Here is a 19706-nt window from a genome sequence, read left to right as displayed (position 1 = left end):
CAACCGAGAAGCAGTTTTAAAATTAAAATGTCTGACGTTGACGTCGATCTGTTTATATCTTCGGTTCAGGAACACCGTTGTTTGTGGGATACTAGTGACGAAACCTATAAAGACAAATTTATAAAACAAGAAGCATGGAAAAGCATTTGTGAGATCGTTTATGTTGATTACAAGGAAAAAAAACTCAACCGAAAAATCAAAACTGGGTAAGTAGTAACATAGTATTGTCTTAGGTTTACGCGATCACTATTCACAATAAAACTACAATTTTTACTGTAGTAAAAACGTAAAAATCTGATCCGCGGTTTAAATTGTAAAAATTGTAGTTTAATGTAAGTAGCATGTATCTTTTTTTTTTTAATCATATGAAATACACCATTTATTTTAATGCCCTATGCAAAAGATTTTCTCTAAGTTAAAATTATATTTTTTCTCGCGCTCTTATTCAAAAAGGTAAACAAATACTATAAATAAAACCAAATTGCCATTTAAATTGTTTATTCGCAGTTCACAACATGTTAAATAGTTTGAATCAAATGTATTAAGGTATTATTTGTATTTTGAACTGAGTAGGTATACGAACATTCATATTTTGTTTAATTGCCAACTTAGGGCGCCAACATCACTGGAAAAGTAATTACAAAAATCATTCCGTATTAGATGTGGGCTTAAATTATTTTCATTTGCTGTGGGCAAATGCAACATTTGCAGATCAGAATCATCAAAGATAATGTCATCGGTCGCTTGTACTCCATCTCGATTCAAAACAAAGTTGTGCATTACACAACATGCCTTGATAATGTCTGTCGCAAATTCGTATTGCACATTCATAGATCGATGAAATATGCGCCATTTATTGGCTAGGATGCCAAAAGCGCACTCGACATATCTTCGGGCACGACTCAGTCGATAATTGTAAACTCTTTGTTGTACCGACAAATGTTTCCCTGAGTAAGGGCGCATGACGTTATTCGAAATTGAGAATGCTTCATCTCCTACAAAAACAAATGGAGTTTCATTTTGAGAACCTGGTAAAGGCTTTGGTACAGGAATAGGTAATTTGCGTGTCATAATCAAATCATAAAGTTTAGAGTTCTGGAAAACGGTGGAGTCACTTTCCTTGCCATACGCTCCTATATCGACAAAAATGAATCTATATCTAGAATCTACAAGAGCTAATAAAACTATTGAATTATAGCCCTTATAATTGTAAAACAGTGATCCACTGTGCGCAGGACATGTAATACGGACATGTTTACCATCAAGAGCTCCTATGCAGTTAGGAAAATTTGCTTTCTTGTCAAACTCAATAGCGACATCTTCTAGAACCTGTTTTGTTATAGGAGGTATATTTTGACTTGATAGATGTTTCCATATGGCGCGACAAACTGTCCTTACAATTTTTGCTATTGTACTTGCTCCTCGGAAGTAATTCGTATGCATGGTTTTAAAGTCACTGCCGGTTGCTAGAAATCTAAAATGAAATAATAATTAGTAGGCAAATAATAAAATAATACAAATGTAGGTATAATCAAACTCAAACTGCGCAGGTAATAGTGTTGCTAAAGGAATAGATTTTCAAAGATAGACAGGTAGTTTTTCAAAGAAGTACTCAAGAAATATTTTACATTATGGTTGTTCTAGGCAAAGTCAATCAGTTTTTAACTTGCCTAAGTCAAGAAAAAGCAGAAAATTGTTCTTTTTCGGCGGCCAGCCATTTATATGAAATTGGATGGACCGAAAGTACTTATGAAAGTTATATCAAATTTTATATGTAATTTTATATGTAGTATAAATGGAATCTAGGGAATTTTAGTCTTTATTACTATTTTTCACTTGTGAAGTTATTTGTTGCAGGTAATGATTTAGTCAAGAAGTGGAAGGCCATAAAAGATAATTTTGCTAAATATCAAAAAAAACTAAAAGATGCCAATCGATCAGGAGCTGGAGCTGCAAAAATTAAAGAATATCACTTGAATAAACAATTACAGTTTTTGAAAAAGGTTTCACAAAATGCAACTGATTCCAGTTTATGTGTAGCGGAAGGAGATATTGAGAATGAAATAACGGCATTGCCTCGTTATAAAAGTCAACCACGAAAACGAAAGGCAGATGATAAGGATGATATTGAAGAAGATTTATTGGCAATATTAAAAACACCGGAGAATAGACATTTGCATTTTTTCAAGGGGATTTTACCATCTCTACAATCGTTAAATGAGAATCAAACATTGATATTTCAAAGTCGGGTGCTTCAAATATTAACGGACATTCTTCAACCTTCAATTCATCAAAATACACATCACGGCTATAATCAAGAATATCAGCATCAGGGTTATAATCAAGGATATTCAACTATGAGATACGATAATACGGTTCAGAGTGGCTACCACACTTCTACTCCTGGAAGTTCGATTACTGAACAGAGGACTACCTCATCATCAAACCAACAACGTCCAATAAATTCACCATTTTTACTGGACGAAACGTCAGCTACTTCCTATGTTTCACAAGATGAGGAGTTTGATTTTTCTTAAATTGATCATTACATTTTTTAAGGCCTATTAAAGTATTCTTAAAGTAAGAAAATTGTATAATGCAAAAAGCTTAATTTGATTCTGTCTTGTTTCATTTGAACCTGGCTTTGTACCACTAGGTACCCCCAAACCATGAACACTAGTGATGCAAAATTTTTATCGACACCCCGCTAGTACCACAGGTGTATAAAGCCAGGGGTACAAATAAAACTAAACATTTGATTCCGAGTGCCATAAACATCAATAAAAAAAAATAAGAAACCTATTTGTTTTACCTTAAAGTTAAGCCCAGCATTTCCAAAGCAGTAACTGGTTTCCTTCCTTTATTTTTTTTCTTCTGTATATATTTTGATAACTCGCTTAATAGCTCTTCAAATGATGATATACTCATTCTAAAGTAGGCAACAAATTTTTTTTCGTCTATCTTTAATGCTTCGTATTTTTTAGAAAAGAACTCGCCATTTGGATTCATACCCTTACTTAATGGATGTATCCAGTATCTTCTTTGCCGTATTTTTAAGATAGAATAATGTCTTCTTAATAACAAATAAGCAATAAGTTTATTACGATCCATCGCAGAGAGACGTCTATCCACACTCAAAAATCACGAGAAAATGGTTACCCTACCATAATGCCCTGTTTCGCGACGCCGCAACGCGGCAACGCAACTGCCGATTTTGGCGTTGCGGCGCCGCAAAAATAAGCAGTTTGCGTTATGTGTTTCGGCCCTTTAAGAAACTTCAGCTCTTTCAAAGATACTCACAAAGACAGGACAACAGTCAAAAATTAAGAAATAAAGCTTCATTCATGCATTCATGCTATTAATTGTTATGTTACTAAGCTATATTGTAATTAAAGAAGTATTAAATGCTAGCAGAGGGTCCACCCAATGGTAAACGGTAAACCATCAGGTGAATGCAGGGCATGGCAGGTGTAGGCACACATCCTGCTATGTGGCGCCCTCTGACCATCGAGCTATATATATATGATCATTAAGAGTGGTGCAGTAACTATAACAAAAATAGGTAACATCATCATCATCATCATCAATTTAGCCCACTGAATACCACTGCTGAAATAGGTGTTTTGAAGGGAGTTCCAAAGCAACTTGCTTTATGTCATCTGATGCATAAAGATGGGGTTAATGATGACAGCAGATGGTAGAAGTACGAGGGGAATGCTGCTGGTCAATCCCTGTTATATTCCCTTGGACGCCCCGTAAAACATCCGAAGGCAGAGGACAACAAATGTATTCTGATCTACCGTAACCCCACGGTTTATTATACTAGATTTGACGTCCGCGAAAAATACAAGATGCAGCATACTGCTATATACTCTATACCTACATCAGTAAATCAGATACCAAACAAATTTCTTGTTCAATTGTACTGGAAGGATCTAATATTCAAAACTATGATATTAAGTACAGATACTATTTCAACATATTTAAAGAAATTCGCAGTTGCTCTTGGAGCTGTAGGCACCCACTATTTTAAATCGCAAATGCCCGGCCTGAGGATTATTAAAATGATTAAATTATACATTGAATACTTTGAATTCCCCATAACAAATGACTGCATTAATAATGTTTGGCATAAAAGCAGCACTACATATTAGTCGATAGCAGTTGGTAAGCTATGATGACCCAAGTCAGTAAATGGATGGGTGCCCGTCTTTGGAAGTATGAAAGATAATTTGTTATCCATTAGTCTCAGCTCCTATCAATTACAAGGAATAGTAATCGTTAAAAGAAACAAACTCGCATTGTTAGTTGATTTGTATGCTAATAGTTTACCATGAAAATTTCTAACAGTTTTTATTTAGTCCTAGCGCTGAAGTCATCGTAAATGTGGTTACACTTCATGTATTCAGTATTGTTATGCCTTAAATGAGGGGTTTTCTGCTGCCCGCTGAGGAGATCTGTCCTGTATCTCTAATCATATTCATCATATCTACACAAAATTTGAGCAAAACTAAACTGATTAACCTATCCAATACAAAAGAAATATTTAAATTGATTTACATTTTACAGAGTTATGGTGACAAATTGTCAAACAATTTCACTATCAAAGTTGAATGTCAACCTATCCTATACAAAACAATTATTTAAATTGATTTACATTTGACAGAGTTATGGTTATAAAATTGTAAAAAGCTTTCACTTTCAGATTTGAGTTTTAGGATAAAAAAAGTATCCTATGTCCTACTTTGTAGTATGAACTCAAATTGTGCAGTTCCATTTGAATTCATTCAGTAGTTACAGCATGATGCGCGGCACAGATACAGAAAAATATTACAGTTTAGGGTTCAATATAGGTTATAGAGTACCCTCCAAAAAAAAATTACAGAATGTGCAGTACAGTGTACAGAATTCGACCCATTACAGTTTTATTATAAGTGCAGATATTTATATATATATATATATACTAGCGGACCCCAGCGCCATCTGTCAGGCTAATTTGTGAATCTAAACCATCCAAGGTGCCACCCAAACGTAGGTATACCAAAAAATTCATTCAAATTGGTCCAGCCATCTAGGAGTTCAGTGACATACACACACACTCAAGAAATAGCTGCAGATATTTATATATATATATATATACTAGCGGACCCCAGCGCCATCTGTCAGGCTAATTTGTGAATCTAAACCATCCAAGGTGCCACCCAAACATAAGTATACCAAAAAATTCATTCAAATTGGTCCAGCCATCTAGGAGTTCAGTGACATACACACACACTCAAGAAATAGCCATATAATAAGATTTTGATTTTCATAATTTTTGGTGCATTAGGTGTAAAGAACTATAACTTTAAAAATATTCAGATTACAGTGGCAAAGAAGAAGAAATAATGAAAGAAACATACCCTAACATACTACAATAGGATAGCAGCATCACTTTACACTTAAGACATATCAATAATTATGGTACCATCTAAATCAAGTTTAACTGTATAACTAAACTAACACAGATCAAAAGCAAGGCCTTACATTGAAAACAAAAATAGCAGATATTCAACAAACATCATTACCTTTAAATCAATCAATATTGTATAAAAGACACTAACATTCTAAAACACTGCAGTACATAATAGATCATAATAGATTGTAAAATACATTAAATGTGGGTTAAATCACATACCTAAATGTAACTTCAGATTCAAACTAAGGCAGAACCACAGAACAATATTACTCCAAGGAGAAGAAGTACAACTACATACAAAAATGTGCAGACTATTCGCCGCCACGCCATCTATTAATAGTTTGACGGCCGATTGGCGCAGTGGGCAGCGACCCTGCTTTCTGAGTCCAAGGCCGTGGGTTCGATTCCCACAACTGGTAAATGTTTGTGTGAAGAACATGAATGCTTTTCAGTGTCTGGGTGTTTATATGTATATTATAAATATTTATGTATATTATTCATAAAAATATTCATCAGTTATCTTAGTACCCATAACACAAGCTACGCTTACTTTGGGACTGGATGGCGGTGTGTGTATTGTCGTAGTATATTTATTTATTTATTATTTATTTAATAGTTCCACACAACGAAAATTGTGGCGGGAAATTATTGAATGAAATTTTGGAAGTTTGTGAACTGTGATGGCTGAAATAAAAATATTTAAAACACCGTAGAATAATAATTCGGTGTTTTACATATTTTTATTCCAGCCATCGTAGTTTGCAAAATAGTTCTTTTTACTTATTTTTTCGTATGCAGATAGAGTGAAGAAAAAACAACATAGGATTTGGTTATATCTTTTATTATTTTTATACATGTTTTAAAATAGTTATTTTTCTTAGTAATGAATTTTTACTAGCTTCTGCCGCAAAAGTTCTGTTTTTTAAAATACAAAACCTTTTAATGCATATTGCTAACACACTATTAAGAATATGAGTAGTGTTTTCAACTTTATGAGTCATGCATCCATCTAACCAGCTGAAGGATATTCTGTCCTTTAATTTTATATTTAATGTTTTTTTTAACTCTCCCGTATGTGAATTCATATTCAAAAATTCATTAATGTAAGTTGCACATAACTCAACGCATTGTATGAACTCAGCAGTAACATAGTTCAAGCTAGACTTTCTTTCATTATATGCCTTAAAACTATTAAATATGTGCACTGGTTCTATAGAATTCGATAGCATAATTTCTTTGCAACTAATACATGTATTATTTTTAAGTTTTTTAAATACAAATCCACATACATAGGCACATGCCTAGTTCTCCGCATTATCCTCTGTGTCCTCATTAATGTCAGTAACATCAATATCATACAACTGATTAGGTGATGACACTGGTACAGGCGTTCTAGTTTTTAAATATGTGGTCATATTAGTTAATAGTGTGTTAGCATCATCTTCACAATTTTTACTATTACATTTATATTTTAAACTATTTACAATGCTGGTTTTCAAACCAGCAATAAATTGTTGCACATTTGGGTTAGGATTGGAACCACAGTGGCCCCGTATACAACCAAAGAGATTTACTAAAGGGTCTTGGTTTAGTCTTCGGGTAGAAATTGCCAGTATTTTTAATTTTTGCAAATTATGCCAAAGCCTTTCTACAGCCCCAATTGTTCGTATCCACCCATTGGCCGAAGGAGGGGTACACACAAGCCCCAATAAATTTAACATTCTTAAAAAATGTTTTTAATTCTGAGAATAGCTCTAAATGTCCACTTGATTTACTGAGATTTGATGAAAATTTCTTCCCTCTTTTTAAATCTGGACTTTCAGCATTTAATGCATCAAAAATAGAATCTATTTTGCTGATGAGTGTTGCTGTAACTACAGCATCAGGGGAAATGTGATCTGAAAGATACAAAATGAAATAAAATATCAAACTAACCATAATTTAATTTTAATAAGCATAAATTAATCTGAACAAAGGAAAAGTAAATTTCTATGCCTGCTTATTTCCTTTACTAAATTGTCATACAATTTTCGGTTGTTATAAATATCTGATAAACTAAAGTAACTACTGAATATATAAGTTCAAAATCTATAATAATGTAGACACTGCTGCTGCTCACTGTTGCTTTACCATGCTAAAGGGTGTGCATTTATGGTTTTTTTTAATTCAAGGTCTTTTGTTATGATATGTAGGACTTGTCCTATTTGTAGCAACTCAAGATACACATTAATATATAAGCAACTTACTTGAAGACACTTTAGCAAACAATCCTGCAGCAACCGAATGACTTAAAACTTGTGCTGCTAACTTCACTTTCATTTTTTGCTTCCCATTTGGATTAATATGTTGTTCTGTGAGTGCAGGTGTGAATACGAAATTGGGATTTTTATTGTCCACTTTAAAAAAGTCTTGGATATGCTTCCATTTTGCCAGTCCTGAAATCGTAAAACAACATTGCAGTACCTACCAATTTACTTTTTATTGTCTTATTTACTATTGCAGAATACAATTTAATCATAATATATAAATTTAGATAGTACCTGTTGTTCCATGTATTGAAAAATTTTCTGGACATTCAATATTGTGTTTTAAAAAGTTGTTCCTAAAACACTTGAGGAGATGTGGGGGATCCATAATAGTCACAATTTCATTTCCTTGAAGTTGAAAATAAGGTGTCCCTAGTGTGGACCCTAGGGAATTTATGGCTCTTACATTTACTCCATCCATGTCACACACTGTTGCTACAACTTTTAAATTGTCTAAGTAACATTCTGCCAATACCTAAAATAAAAAAAAATGTGATTAAATAAATATAAAACAGGTATCTGCATAGAATAATACAAAGGTACTTTCCACCATCTGTTCCTCTGCTTATAGGTAGGGTTATTATGTATAGGTTTAATATTATTTAAAGTTAATATGTTAAAATATTACAGTAATTGTTCAAGGTATCTTTTAGAAGGTAATTGAAATTTTGCTGATCATACTTCTCACCCCTACTTCTACTGTATATGGAATAACTACAAAGTTTAGTAAAGGGAGTAGTTATAAAATATTAGTGTTTATCTACGCAAGTCTTTAATAATTGCTTGAAGTCTATCAGCTGTTACCGATTCTCCTGAGAAATAGTGGGCTATTGGTTGCTTCCACCTTTTTCTTAATCCTACCAACATAAAAACCAATGCATGTGATGCTATTTGTTGGCTTCTACCTTGGGAACCATGATCCTGGTATCCTTCAATCTTGTCTGTTCTTGGATTATATAACAAATTTTTTCGAATTGCCATCTCGTCAAACATTAATGTACACAAATTATCAGTTTTTGACTGTGTTAGTGTAATTTCCTTTAAATTTGCCATAACTTTACTGTCAATTCCACAAGGTAAATTTACTTTATTTAAAAGACTTTTTAAAGTACCAGGGTTTGGCAAGCAAAACAATCTTCTGAGCAATCTAAAGCATGCACTGGATTTTTTATACATAGCCAGTGCTATGATTTTTTCATTTAAAGTCCAGCAACGACCATTTAATTTTCTAGGTGTATTAACCATTTGGCTTTGTAAAAGCACACCAAATGCAGGTTTTAAATTTTCATTTAATTTTTCTAAGTACTCACTCTTTGAGAGAGTCTAATAGTGATTTTCTACTTGCTGCAGAATTTTTGCCTTTTTTTAACATCTTCTTCAGTCTGTATATTTTATTAATATACTTCTTGCACCTTTTAAAATGTTTGTTAATTTTTGTGTTCTTCAAATTGACAGGTTGAGTCACAAAAGTAATCTGGAATACAGAAATATCCATTTAATTTATATTACAGTTTGTATATTTTACTTTGTTTAGCAATTACATGTCACTTGTGTTGATGGTGAAGAGTAACATTGTGAAGGAACCCACATGCCTGAAAGTTGCATGCATGATGATGTTGGTGAAGATTATGACAGATTGATTGTTACACTTTCACACTCACTGTTCAAGTGATCATCATGAAAATTTTGAATGCAAATTGTCACAAATGAAGAAAACAAGATTTCTTCCAGTAGAAAAAAAACCTGAATTTTATTTACATTTATCTATTTGAATGTGAGTGAAGCTGCGGGCAAAACTATTCGTAGTAATGCAATCACTAACCCGTCTGCCCAGCATGGTGATTATAGACATACCCTTCCCTCTTGAGGGCTTTAGTCCAGCAGTGTACTGTTTTAGTCTATAGATGATGCATGATACTTACGTCCAATTGCTGTGCTTGAACTTTTAGAGGCGAGTTAGGCAGATATTGTATAAAAGATGAAGACACAGTAGACACTGAAGTTGTCTGAAATAAAAAATGCAGAAAAAATTACAACCCTTTTTTAAATAAAAAATTTATAAAATTAACAAAAAAGTTTTAAATATCATACCGTTGAATCTTCCATTTGTGACAATTCAGCTAATAATGGTGGGAACAACAAATTTGGAACAGCATTAGGATTTAACCTTTTCATCGTCTCATTTGTGAAGGCACTGCGATCAAAATGCTTACTACACAATAACTTATGGCCTCTATAATTAACCTATGGTCTTTCAACTCCACTTCAGCAATATTTTCAAAACAATATTCAGCCCAAAGCCGAACCCTGAAACAAAATAACAACACTAGTAAGTAATATAGCAAAACCACTTTAGAAGTTAAAGAAATTAATGGTGTTTTTAGGAAATATTTTAGTCATTTAATAAAACGGCGAAGTGATAATTACATAAACTATATTACCTATCTTGCTAAATTAGATGCCTTTCCAGCTCTCGGGAAAGAATGAAAAGTAAGTGTAGGGTCTTGCGCAGCAGATACACCACACTTCACACACTTTCTATATTTATCTGCCATGTTAAACAACAATAGAATAGAGTCCTTTCTCACAATAATAAAAGAGTCCTGTCTCACAATAAAATTAGTCCGTCGTCTTGTTCTATTAGGCTCAATCGCACTGCTGCGAGTTTCCTCAAGCAAACAGGGAGAGAAAAGTAGAAACACTTCGGAACAGAAAAACTTTTTACAAAGAAAACATGAAAAATTGCCGTTCGCTCCAAACGAAAACTAATTTTCATGTAAACTTGTGAACATAATATCCGGTTCCGACATTCACTTGTTTTATTGCCACTACTCTAAATTCCAGTACCGATTGCTGGCAATACGAGAAAACATCGATTGAAATTGATTATGTAAAAAAGATTTTTAACTATTTTAAACAAATTAACACATGACGTTTATCAAACTATAGTTTTGAGTAGTAAAATTTTGAAATATGATTGTTTTACTATTATTTTTAACAAAAATATATTCACTGAAGTCGATAATGATGATTAATGAAATCGATTATTAAATTTCCATCGACTTTTTTTCTAATGGTAGCACCACTGTTTTTTTTCTCTTTTCCTCTTGTATATCTACCATTTCATTCTAAATGTTTCCACATACAGTCTGTCATAGCTTCATACAAAGTTGTTACCCCCTGGGTATGGAGGGTAGAGGTAAGGAGAGTCATCTTATATGGGAGAAAAGTTGAAAAAGTGTCCAGTTGTTGCGCTAAATAACAGTTCAAAAATCCTCCACAATGGCGCTGGTGGATGCACAGGGTATGGTATGAATGTAGCAATCGTAGATGAATTGAAGTATGCCGAGTTAAAAAATTTAATGTCATTATCGACTAAAGTAGTTAATTATTGAGAATTTCAACAACTTACGTTGTACAAAATATTGTGGTAAATATAACCTTACTTCCTTGTATCTCCATACTTCCTTGTTTATTTTTCAAGCCTACTCTAACAATATTTATATTTGGCGCTTCTTTTAAGAGTTACCCTGATGCAAATGTGGCGCCATCCTAATTTAATACATTTGACGACACTTTTTCATATACACAGATGACTCTCCTTACCTCTACCCTCCATTCCATACCCTGGGCAGAACAAAGGATGTTTGTGTTTCGGTCTGACCGGCAATAATCAATACTGCGCAGTCGCCAAATAAATCAATGCAGGGTTTGCATCCCGGGAAAATATTAGTAAGAGCTTACAATTTACCTGCAAATTAAACTGAACCTTTTAAGCATACACATAAGGCTTGTTTTAAGCAGATTTTTAGCTTTGCGCCCTAACGATAGCCTTATAGAAAGAGGCGCGCAATATGTATCATATACAGTACTGTACACAAATACGTATACAAACACATGCACACCTACAAACACACAGATGGATGCGTCCAAATGAGTTTGATGTAATTCACGAGTGTGTGTATCACAATACGTTTTTAAAATATGGCAAATAAATTTTACTTACGGTCTCCCCCAAAGTTTTCAACGATGTTGTATAATAACATCTCTCATAACGTCTCTGCTTAAAACTTCGCCAAAGGTGCTTATTATTTATCAATAATATTATTGTAATCTGCCTGGTCTTGGTACTCCATGTTGTTAACACAATATAATTTCACAAGCAAACTAATAAGGTATACCACTAATCGATTTTAATGTCTGCTTTTGATTCACTACGGAATAAATAGAAAATAGAACATTAACGTGTTTATTACGAAACTCATATTTTTACCACTGCAGTATCCATAGATTGTACACTATACTAGGGATGGCGATCTGAGATCGATTAATCGAAGAATCGATTTTTCATGCAGAAAATATCGTTTTTTTAAATCGATATGAAGTACTGTGTCGATTCACTGAATCGATATATCACCCTTGTAAATCGACATTCGATTTTTTCTGTTTTGGTATAAACCATACAATTATTTGCATTTAGTTGAATGTGCTTGAATTATAAGAGTGCTGCCGGTTAAAGAGTTAACTACTAATAAACTCGCGAGATGGCTGTATGTTTAGTATCCTTTACTCGCCTCTCTTTAATAAAAAAGTTACGTTTGTAGTCTTTGACTTTATGTATCTATAATCTGTGACGATTGCTATTGCATTATTCATTTGTTGTATGGAGGGCATGGAGTATAGAGGTACTCCATGATGGAGGGTAAAGGTAAGGAGAGTCATCTTATATGGGAGAAAAGTTGAAAGTGTCCAGTGTATGCGCTAAATAACAGTTCAAAAATCCTCCACAATGGCGCTGGTGGATGCACAGGGTATGGTATGAATGTAGCAATCGTAGATGAATTGAAGTATGCCGAGTTAAAAAATTTAATGTCATTATCGACTAAAGTAGTTAATTATTGAGAATTTCAACAACTTACGTTGTACAAAATATTGTGGTAAATATAACCTTACTTCCTTGTTTATTTTTCAAGCCTACTCTAACAATATTTGGTTTGGCGCTTCTTTTAAGAGTTACCTTGATGCAAATGTGGCGCCATCCTAATTTAATACATTTTGACGACACTTTCATATACACAGATGATCCTCCTTACCTCTACCCTCCATATATAATGTTAATTAATACAAGTAGCGCCATCTATGGACATCGAGGTGAAAGTTTGTCTATTGTCTATGTATGAATGACTTGCATTAAATCAGTCTATAGGAAACCAACAACCAACGACTTTTATTAGGTTATGGGCTACTCAGATTTTGTAAAGTAAATTAAAGTTATTGCGTTTTTAGAAGAGTTATTGTTAGTTTGTTAGTTTATTTTACGCGTACAAGTCTTATTGCGAGTGTGCCAAAGCTCAAGGGTCGTGAAAATTATGATGACTGGGCGTTCGCCGTACAAAACTTGCTAGTTCTTGAGGACACTGACAAATACCTCAAGCAAGAAGCAGCGGCGACAGATGCAGCACAGGCAGTAGCAGATGCCAGAACACGCGCAAAATTGATCCTGACTATTGACACATCATTGTTTGTGCGCATAAAGGAGACGAAGACAACAAAGGAGTTATGGTCAAAACTCAAAGCTCTATTTGATGACGCGGATTTTCAAGAAGAATAACTTTGTTACGTCATTTAATCTCCATCAGACTAGAAACATGTGCAAATATTATAATAATATAGTTACGTTACGCAGATTGTGGAAACTTCGCAACGATTAAGCGGTACTGGATTTATTATAAACGATGATTGGGTTGGGTCATTATTACTAGCTGGTTTACCAGATAAGTTTATGCCAATGATCATGGCAATAGAGCATTCCGGGTTCCAGATCACGGCAGATTCCATAAAAACAAAATTGTTAGGTATGGAAAATGGCGGCTCTGTTGAAGTGAATGGAAATGACAACTCAGCATTTATTGCTCGAAGTTGGCAGAAAAAGAAACTTGGTAAAGTTGGCAGCAATAGCAAAAATGGCGGACTCACTCCGAATATCTATGCACCGAGTACGTCAATGTCAAACTCAAATGACAGAAATAATAAAACAATAACATGCTACAAATGCAAACAATCAGGACATTTCATGTATCAATGTCCATTTAGAAACGAAAAAAAAGAGAAGAAAAAGCAAACAAATGCATTTAGTGTTGTTTTTCTGAGCGGTAACTTGATTAAATGTGACTGGTATGTTGACTCGGGAGCCAGTACACATATAACTACAAACGAAAGTTGGTTGACAAATAGGACGAATTCGTCAAGTTTATTTATTTCATGTGCCGGCGACGTAGATGTCACGACGAGTTTCGGTTACAAGGTTACAGTGAAGAACGTGTTGTGCGTACCGACTCTTGCGACTAACCTGCTATCAGTCAGTGAATTGATAAGAAATGGAAATAGTGTTGTGTTTGAACCCAACCGATGCCTCATACAAAACAGATTAGGCAATCTAGTTGCGGAAGCTGAACTTGTAAATAATGTATACAAGTTAATCTTGCAAAATGAGACTTGTTTGTTATCATCATCAACAGTAGATGGACAAACATGGCATAGAAGGCTTGGACACTTAAACAGTACAGCTATGAACAAGATGAAGCAAGGTTTAGTCAATGGAATGGATTACTCAGACAAATTTGTGACAAGTAAGTCTAGCTGTCAAATTTGCTGTGAAGGCAAACAATCAAGATTACCATTTACGAAAGGTAACAAGCTACAGAAATCTTGCAGATTGTGCACTCAGACATCTGTGGACCGATGGAGTGCAAATCCATTGGTGGTGCAAGATATTTTTTGCTATTTATTGATGACTTCACCAGAATGACCTTCATATACTTCAATGATTTTAGAGATTTTTTGAAACATGAAGGGGTAATTCATCAAAAATCAAATGCTTACACACCAGAGCAGAATGGACTCAGTAAAAGAAGCAATCACACCATTGTGGAGAGAGCTAGATGCCTACTTTTTGAAGCAGAATTAGATAAAAAATTTTGGGCAGAAGCTGCAAATACTGCAGTATATCTCAAAAACAGGTCTACAGCTTCAGGTATTGAAAAGACTCCATATGAGATGTGGTTTGCTAGGAAACCAGATTTACAACATTTACGTGTATATGGGAGTCCAGTGATGGTGCACACACCAAAAGAAAAAAGAGCCAAGTGGGACAGAAAATCAAGAAAACATATACTTGTTGGTTATAGTGATAATGTCAAAAGTTGCCGAATATATGACCCAGTAAAGAACAAAGTCACCACAAGTAGGGATGTTATAATACAAGAAAAACCCAAGCGTCAAGAGACAGTAACTGTTTCTCTAGAAAGCACAGATTCAGTGGGGGAGTTGGTAGAGGAATCTGTGGTGAAACTTGAACCCCTAAACAAATCAAGTTCTTCAGAATCTGATTATTTGGATGTTGAAGAAGAAGAAAGTTTAGAGTCAGAAGCTTGTGGAGAAAACCTGAACTCTGAACAGACTAGTTCAGCTCCACAGAGTACAGAAGAAGCTTCAGATATACCACACGCATACTCTACTACACCAGTTTCAGAAGTAACAGAGAAGCGTCAGAGGAGAAAGCCAGATAGATACGGTATTGTCAACATGTGTGCTACAGCTACAGGAGAAGATGAACTGGCATATGCAGAGGCCATCAGTGGGCCAGAGCGACTGATGTGGTTGCAGGCCATGGCAGAGGAGCTGCAGTCATTCCAAGACAATCAAGCATGGGAAGTCGTCGATACTCCCAGCAACGCGAGTGTAGTGCAATGTAAGTGGGTGTTTAAAAAAAAGTTTGACTCAGACAATAAAGTGTCATATCGTGCGCTGCTTGTAGCCAAGGGTTTAACCCAGAAGGCTGGTATTGATTACCAAGAAACCTTCAGTCCAGTGATTCAACCCTGCGTTTGTTGTTTGCCATAAATGTCCAGTTAGGCATGGATATCACTCATCTAGATGTGAAAACAGTTTTCCTTAATGGTCATCTAAAAGAAAGCATATTTATGCATTTACCTGAAGGTTTTCCCATAAATATTTCAAATAAAGTTTTAAAGTTGAGAAAAGCTGTTTATGGATTAAAACAATCACCTCTAGCATGGTATAAAAGGGTTGAGGAGATACTATGTAAATCAGGATTTAGAAAATGTAAATTAGAACCCTGTGTATTTGTTAAAAATCATAGTGATAATAAGAAAACTATAGTTGGACTGTATGTCGATGATTTTCTAGTATATTCAAATTGTAAGTCTGAATTTGATAATTTAATAGAGAATTTAAAATAAAGAATTTAGGTCAAGTAAGAAATTATTTGGGCATGAGAGTTAACATTAACAAAAGCACCAATGTAATTACTTTAGATCAAGAACAGTATATTAATCAGTTACTTGAAAAATTTTATATGTCTGAATGTCAGTAGAAACTCCTATAGAATGTAAATTGAATGTTGATAAGTCTAATGTATGTGAACAAAAGCTACCTTATCAAAAATTAATAGGAAGTTTAATGTACTTAGCTGTCCTAACTCGTCCTGATATTTCATTTTCAGTCAGTTATTTAAGCCAGTTTAACAACTGTTATTCTTATGTACACTGGAATTGTGCAAAAAGAATTCTGAAATATTTATCACAGACTAAAACCTATTGTTTAAAATATTCTAAAGAAAGTGCAGAGCTTGTAGGTTTTGTGGATGCTGATTGGGCAAGTGCATCACTTGCCCAATACTGGCAGACGCTCATATACTGGTTTCTGTTTCACTAAATCAGGCGCTGTAATTTCTTGGGAGAGCAAGAAACAAAGAACTGTTGCTCTTAGTAGTTGTGAAGCAGAATATATGTCTTTGTCGGAAGCATGTCGAGAAGCAATATATTTACAGAAGTTAGAGTTTGAAATAATTGGTTCCTGTACATTTGTGTAAAAATTATTATGTACAATGACAGTCAGAGTGCATTAAAGTTAGCAAATAATGATCAGTCACATAAACGGTCCAAACATATTGATGTCAGGTATCATTTCATCAGAGAAGTTTTAAGAAATGATATAATTGAAGCTAGATATTTGTCGACAGCTGACATGCCTGCTGACTTGCTAACCAAAGGTCTGCCAGCTGTTAAACATTATAAGTTCATGAAAGATTTTGGAATTGTTAATTTAGAATAGCCAAGGCAGGACTGTATACTGTATTTGTTATTGTATATTGAGTTTAAAAGTTTTTTTTGTGTAGCTTTACCTCTCCACTGTATGTAATACTTTGAAAGTGTTGTTATTTTGATAAAGTGGGGGTGTTAGAATATTATCAAATATAATGTTAATTAATACAAGTAGCGCCATCTATGGACATCGAGGTGAAAGTTTGTCTATGTATGAATGACTTGCATCAGTCTATAGGAAACCAACAACCAACGACTTTTATTAGACATAACATGACACTTGACATCCAGAGGTAGTGTTGCCATTGCTCGGATATAAATAAACTACTACTAATTTGGTAGTTTTTAATTAGCAATGGACCCCCAATTTCAACTGTTATGGAATAAAATGAAGGAGGAGATGAGTCAACAAACGGCTAATATAAATCAATGTATGAATGTAACCATGGATGAAAAACTAAAACCTCTTGTGAAAGACATAGTTGGGTTGAAACTGGAGGTAGAAACACTGAAAGCCAAAACACAGCACTTGGAAAGACAATCAAGGAAAAATAATGTAATTATCCCAGTGTTAAAGAAACCGAAACTACTTTAACTGACCTACTAAATTGTGTCATTACAACCCTGAACGTTGTTAGTGAGAAGACAGGGATAGAAGCTTGGGATAAGTGGGAGATAAGTAACGTTCAAAGAATAGGGAAAAAGAATGATGGTAAAACACGTCCTATATGCATGTCACTCACATTGTACTGGCGGAAAATGGAACTTCTAAGGAATAAAAAGCATCTTCCAGAAAATTATATGTAACAGAAGATTATCCCAAAGAAGTACTATTGAAAAGGAAAGAATTAAAGAATAAACTAAAAGAAGAACTAGAAAAAGGCAAAGAAGGGTTTATCTCCTACGATCGACTAATAATAAAAGAAAACAAAGAAAAACGGAAAAGGTCACCTACAACATCGCCAAACTTACCTAATGACGAGAAACTGAACATCAACAAGACTAAAATGGGCAGAGTTCACTATTTTGACAAAGCGAGATCGCTCTCATTTAGTGGAACCAGCAGCAAGAATTAGCAACTAAGTAACACCAACCGCAAACGGAAAACTAAAAAGTCAGAAACAGAAGAAAAAACAAAACAACAATAAATGATCCCAATCAGGCTGGTCACCTTGGGATGTCCGACCAACACCCTCTGGAATGCTTACAAAAATTAGGAAAATTAGAAAAATTTGAAAATTCATTTAAACCTAAACCTTTACCCAAATGTATATTGAACGCCATAAAAGGAAAAGAGAATGCACTAGAAAAAATAAACTGGGATATATTAGGATTGAGCGAAATTCGACGGTTAGGTGAAGAAGTGCGAGAGTATAAGGATTATATATTTTACTATAAAGGGGAAACTAAAGGACTACATGGAGTAGGTTTTATGGTCAAAAAGGAACTAAAAGAATCAATTATACAATTTAGAAGTAAATCAGAAAGAATTGCCGTTTTAGATTTGGCTTTACAAGAAGGAAAAGATCCATGGTCTATTATACAAGTGTATGCACCCACAGAACAAGCCAAGGAAGAAGATAAAGATTTATTTTATGCATCGCTACTGGACACCATTGAAGAAAGCAACAAAAACAAAATTGTAATGGGAGATTTCAACAGCCAAATAGGTTGCCAGCAAGAAGGAGAAAACAATGTCATTGGTCTCTATAGCCAAGGCAAGCTTAATAAAAACGGACAAAAATTAATCGATCTTGCTCTTGAATCAAATTTAAGAATAATGAACACCTACTACAAGAAAAAAATAAACAGGAAATGGACATGGATCTCACCGGATGGGAAACATAAAAATGAAATAGATTTTATATTAACTAACAAGCCATTTATTTAATGATGTTAGCATTATAAATCAACTCAATTTTAGTACAAATCATAGGATGGTTAGAGCCACCTTAAAAATAACTAACAAGCGGAAAACAAGAAAACGCATAAAAAACATATCGGATCAAATACCTATTCCAATCCCAGAAAATATACGAAATAAAGCTAAAGAACAACTAGACAACCTTAAATCGAACTATTCCATCCAAGAAAAATACAATGAACTTGAAAAAATACTAACCAAACTAAGAACTGAATTAACACATAACATGAAACGGACAAATAAGGACAGAATAGGACATAACGCAAGGATATTAATAAACGAAAGAACAAAATTGTTAACAGATAGAAAAAAGAACATCAAAAAGATATAAAAAATTAGTAAAAAGATCACATCAAGTATAAGACACCATAAGAAGAAGACACGTCTCAACAGAATTCATTTTGAAATCGAAAAAACAATCAAGGAATCAAGAGAGCAATGAATAAACTTAAAAATCATTCTTCTTGGATACCAAAAATGAAGGGTAAAAACAAAGGAAACAAGGAAATGGAAACGTCAAAAAGAGCATTGATCTGCAAAATCGCCACCGACTTCTTCAGGGATCTTTATAGCTCAACAAGTTATCAATATCGGCCCAGGGCCCAAACGTGGAGGATGTCCCACATAGAAGGCGAAACCATGAAAGCCATTCTATCTCAAAAAAACTATAAAGCCCCTGGTGAGGACGGAATGACCGGCGAGTTGCTAAAGGGGATATTAGACATTTTGCTTGGCCCACTGACTAACCTATTCAATAACATCTTGGACAAGGAAGTTGTTCCAGAACAATGGACCAGGTCAACTATAGTGCTAGTTCACAAAAAAGGGGACAGAGACAATATGGACAACTATAGACCAATAAGCCTAATGACAACAATTTATAAAATATTTTC

At 34.3% G+C, this 19706-nt stretch overlaps 2 protein-coding genes across 4 annotated transcripts; both read right to left on the bottom strand.

Annotated features, from left to right (window-relative positions):
• Positions 1-481: 481 nt before the first annotated feature.
• LOC120636821 (protein ALP1-like) lies at positions 482-3259 on the bottom strand. Of its 2 annotated transcripts, XM_039908385.1 has the most exons (3): positions 2813-3259; positions 1260-1474; positions 482-995 (listed from the first exon to the last, which is right to left on the bottom strand). In XM_039908385.1, the coding sequence occupies exons 1-3, from the start codon at positions 3109-3111 to the stop codon at positions 586-588; spliced, it is 924 nt and encodes a 307-aa protein (XP_039764319.1). In that variant the 5' UTR covers positions 3112-3259; the 3' UTR covers positions 482-585. The 2 variants fall into 2 exon arrangements, with proteins under 2 accessions (XP_039764319.1, XP_039764318.1); XM_039908384.1 differs by having other exon boundaries at positions 482-1474.
• A 5717-nt stretch (positions 3260-8976) lies between these two features.
• Positions 8977-11933, bottom strand: LOC120636822. Of its 2 annotated transcripts, none has more exons than XM_039908386.1 (4): positions 11771-11933; positions 9856-10071; positions 9687-9770; positions 8977-9238 (listed from the first exon to the last, which is right to left on the bottom strand). In XM_039908386.1, exons 2-4 carry the CDS (start codon positions 9937-9939, stop codon positions 9071-9073), a joined length of 336 nt encoding a protein of 111 aa, XP_039764320.1. In that variant the 5' UTR covers positions 9940-10071; positions 11771-11933; the 3' UTR covers positions 8977-9070. The 2 variants fall into 2 exon arrangements, with proteins under 2 accessions (XP_039764320.1, XP_039764321.1); XM_039908387.1 differs by lacking the exon at positions 11771-11933 and adding an exon at positions 10206-10477.
• Between the last annotated feature and the right edge of the window lie 7773 nt (positions 11934-19706).

This window comes from Pararge aegeria (genome assembly GCF_905163445.1).
Source record: "Pararge aegeria chromosome W unlocalized genomic scaffold, ilParAegt1.1 SUPER_W_unloc_3, whole genome shotgun sequence".
Taxonomy (NCBI): domain Eukaryota; kingdom Metazoa; phylum Arthropoda; class Insecta; order Lepidoptera; family Nymphalidae; genus Pararge; species Pararge aegeria.
Note: the sequence above shows the minus strand (reverse complement) of the source record. Positions and strands in the feature narration are given on the sequence as shown.